This window comes from Pteropus vampyrus, unplaced genomic scaffold (assembly GCF_000151845.1).
Source record: "Pteropus vampyrus isolate Shadow unplaced genomic scaffold, Pvam_2.0 Scaffold363, whole genome shotgun sequence".
NCBI classification, from domain to species: domain Eukaryota; kingdom Metazoa; phylum Chordata; class Mammalia; order Chiroptera; family Pteropodidae; genus Pteropus; species Pteropus vampyrus.
The window spans coordinates 1,498,351-1,501,639 of NW_011889144.1; the positions used below are offsets into that span (position 1 = coordinate 1,498,351).

The 3,289-nt window shown below is 50.0% G+C and overlaps 1 protein-coding gene across 1 annotated transcript in view; it reads left to right on the forward strand.

Annotated features, from left to right (window-relative positions):
- Positions 1-3,289, forward strand: part of GRK1 (G protein-coupled receptor kinase 1) — a 13,424-nt gene that overhangs the window by 8,686 nt on the left and 1,449 nt on the right. Inside the window, exons 5-6 of the mRNA XM_011379547.1 lie at positions 953-1,077; positions 2,874-3,131. Coding sequence (XP_011377849.1) covers positions 953-1,077; positions 2,874-3,131 — 383 coding nt within the window. The remainder of the gene's footprint in view (positions 1-952; positions 1,078-2,873; positions 3,132-3,289) is intronic.

Sequence of the window (3,289 nt, forward strand, 5' to 3'; positions counted from 1 at the left end):
GATGAGGTGAAGGAGGAGGGGTCAGGGTACTAGTATTTTTAGAAACAGACCTTGTAGAATTAGCTAATTCTTAATACGCCTGTATAATTTTGGGACAGATGAAAACTGAGTTACAGAAAGACGATTAGGTGGATTAGCAGTGGGTTTAACCACCATACCAAAGGACGATGTAGTGAATGGGAGGTCAGATGCCTGGGTTTGAATCCTACTTTGTTACCTATTATCAATGTTACTGTGAGCAAGATAGTTCTCTTATGATAAGGAAAAGTAATGGCACTTACTTCCTACTTAAAGGAGATCACTTTGCACCTTCACCTGGCACACAGTAAGCGTGGAATACGGGTCAGCTAGAATAAGTGCTACTTATGGGTGCCAATATACCGACTCACATCAGTCAAAAACAAGGCCTCCTTGAGTGCTAATAGCCTGGCCTTAGTGGGCACCCCTCAGCTTCAGGTGTGGCCCCTGAGACAGTACCCTCCCTCTTTGGAATATCTTAGCTTAAATTTGTACTTTTGTGCTCTTTCAGGAAGCATCCCGTAGTGCCTGTCTCTGCAACCCTTATGCCACACACACCTATGACTCCACAGGTCTAGCTTGTGTCTGAGACCACCACTCTGTCTGTCATGGGGTATTAAAAGGGAGATGAGGCTTCACACCATGTGTGGAGAGCATGGTTCTCAACCAGGGCTCAACTGGCAATTCTGGAGACATTTTTGGTCGCCACGACTGAGGGATACTAACTAGTGGGTGGAGGCCAGGGATGCTGCTCAGCACCCTAGAGTGCACAGGGCAGTCTCATCACAGAGAATTTTATGCCTCAAATATCATAGCGTGAGAACCCTGCACTACGTGCACGTGGGAGCATCAGTTCTGCGACTACCAGGATAGGGTACGTGCTCACTGCCGTGCAGCTGTGTCTCTGACTGTGCCCTGTGCTCTTGCCCGGCAGGTTTCATGGCCCCTGAGCTCCTGCGGGGCGAGGAGTATGATTTTTCCGTGGATTACTTTGCCCTGGGGGTCACGCTGTATGAGATGATTGCAGCCAGAGGACCCTTCCGAGCCCGGGGAGAGAAGGTAGGAGGTGGCCCAGCCAGTGTTCCTGCAGCTGTTCTGGGGTTGACCCTTTTTGTTGGGGGAGATGCTCAAATCTTAAGCACTAGGCTTCTTGTGGTAGGTCCTTTCTGAGCAGAGGAGAGGGAACATAGACTTCATTTCATGTAGCTCCCGGCACTAAGGAGCATTTCAGGTGCCTTCATCTTTCCAAACCCACTGCCATGATCAGCGCTCAGTACCACCTGCCCTGCCCCACCTAGCCGCCTGGTCCCTTTGATGGCCTTCGTGCTCTTCCCTGCAGGTGAATGCTAAGAACATTCTCCCATGATGCTAAGAACCTGCAGGCCTTGAACCAGGCACAGCACAGCAGCTTTTCTGAATGTTTTGGAGAAAAGTAGACATCGCATGCTGTGCCATGACCCCTGGCCTCCCACGCTCCTCGTTTCTCTCCTTTGTGGTCTGCCCCAGGCATCTCTGTGAACTGGGAATAAGGAGGCTGGATGGGAAAGGAGGCACCTCCGGGGGCCCGGTGTGAATGGCAGTCTTTAGACGTGGCCCCTCTCTTGCCCATTCTCACTGCCCCTTGGCCTGTATGCAGGTCACGTCCACCACTTTCTTTTGCCTGGACCTCTCAGTGTGTCCCCTCCCCCACCCCGCTCCCCTGCCATACCAGGTCCCCACTCCTATCCCTTAAGACAATTGTGAAACAAATTATGTCCCCAATATTCCAAGGGCAGAGAATCCCCACATGACTAAAACAATGAGTCACTCTGTGTCTCTGCAACAACACCTTGAACCCTAGTAACCAATTCTTTCTCCTGACTTTCAACAGCTCAGAAGAACAAAGTAAAACAAAATGGTATGAGATCCACATGCAGGTAGAGACAGCCATAGGCCATGCTAGAAGCTCCCAACTCTCACCTCAGTTTTCGCTGATCTCACAGCCCCAACCACAACCCCTGTTCTCTGTGTGTGAGTGAGCATGGTGAGCTATGAGATGCGCATAGTGACCCAGCAGAGGTCCATCTGTACCATAGAATCCTACCTTGGTAGCAACAAGAAAGAGGGAACCTAAGTATACTTATAACATGAATGGGTCTCAAACCTGTTACATGAAATGAAAGAAGCCAGACACGGAAAAGTAACTCTGAATGATTTCATTTCTAGGAAATTTTAGAAAAGCCATATTTAATCCATCATGAGAGGAAACGGGTCAGTGTTTTCCTGAGGTAGGGGTGGAGATGGGCTGCAGAGGACACAGGGTACTTTGGGGCAATAGTGGGGGATGTTCCATGGAGACTGATCGAAACCCTTCACTGGGGTCACTGAAGATAGAGCTTTGTGGTATGTAAATTACACTCCATAGAGCTGATTCAAAATAAGGTGCCGTAGACACACCCTCAGGTTTCTATCCAGTTAGAAGACCTCTCTGCCAGCTCAGGTCTATAAAGTAGACTTTTTATTTTCTGTTATTCTTATTTTCTCCATTGGGTAAGAAATAATTATGTAATGTGCCAAGGCATCAGCCAGAGTTCCCTAAACTACACTGCACCCCGACTTTGAATGGCATCTTTAGGGTTTCCTCCTTCGACTTGAGATATTGAGCCCTTTAACTGCTACTATTTGGGGAAGAGGTGTGCACTCAGGTGTTTACTGTCGCCTCCGCTCCGGTATGGGTGAGGGCAGGCTTCTTCCTGTGAGGAGTGCTAGCCGGGGCACCAACAGGGGCTGTCCAATCTCCTGGAGACTGACATGCCAGCTCTGGCCTTTTTGGTGGGTTCCCAGGAATTTAATGTGATACGTGTCCCACTGCACAGGTGGAGAACAAGGAGCTCAAGCAGAGGATCCTCTCAGAGCCAGTCAAGTACCCGGACAAGTTCAGCCAAGCCAGCAAAGACTTCTGTGAGGCACTGCTGGAGAAGGACCCAGAGAAGCGCCTGGGGTTTAGAGACGGGACTTGTGATGAGCTCCGTGCCAACACCCTCTTTAAAGACATTAACTGGAGACAGCTTGAGGCTGGTACTGTCAGCACGCTTTTGGATCTAGCGGGAGGGCGTGGTGAAGAGGATGGGTCTGTTAGGTGACCCTTGCTTGCCGTTAGCATCTCCTAGGTTTAGCTCGATGTCAGCAGAGTAGGAACGGCCTGGGTGATGCTCTCCCAATAGCTGCCCTTGGACCAAGTAACACCACCACTCTCTACTGCTCTGTTCATCCCCCACACACCCCAGGACTG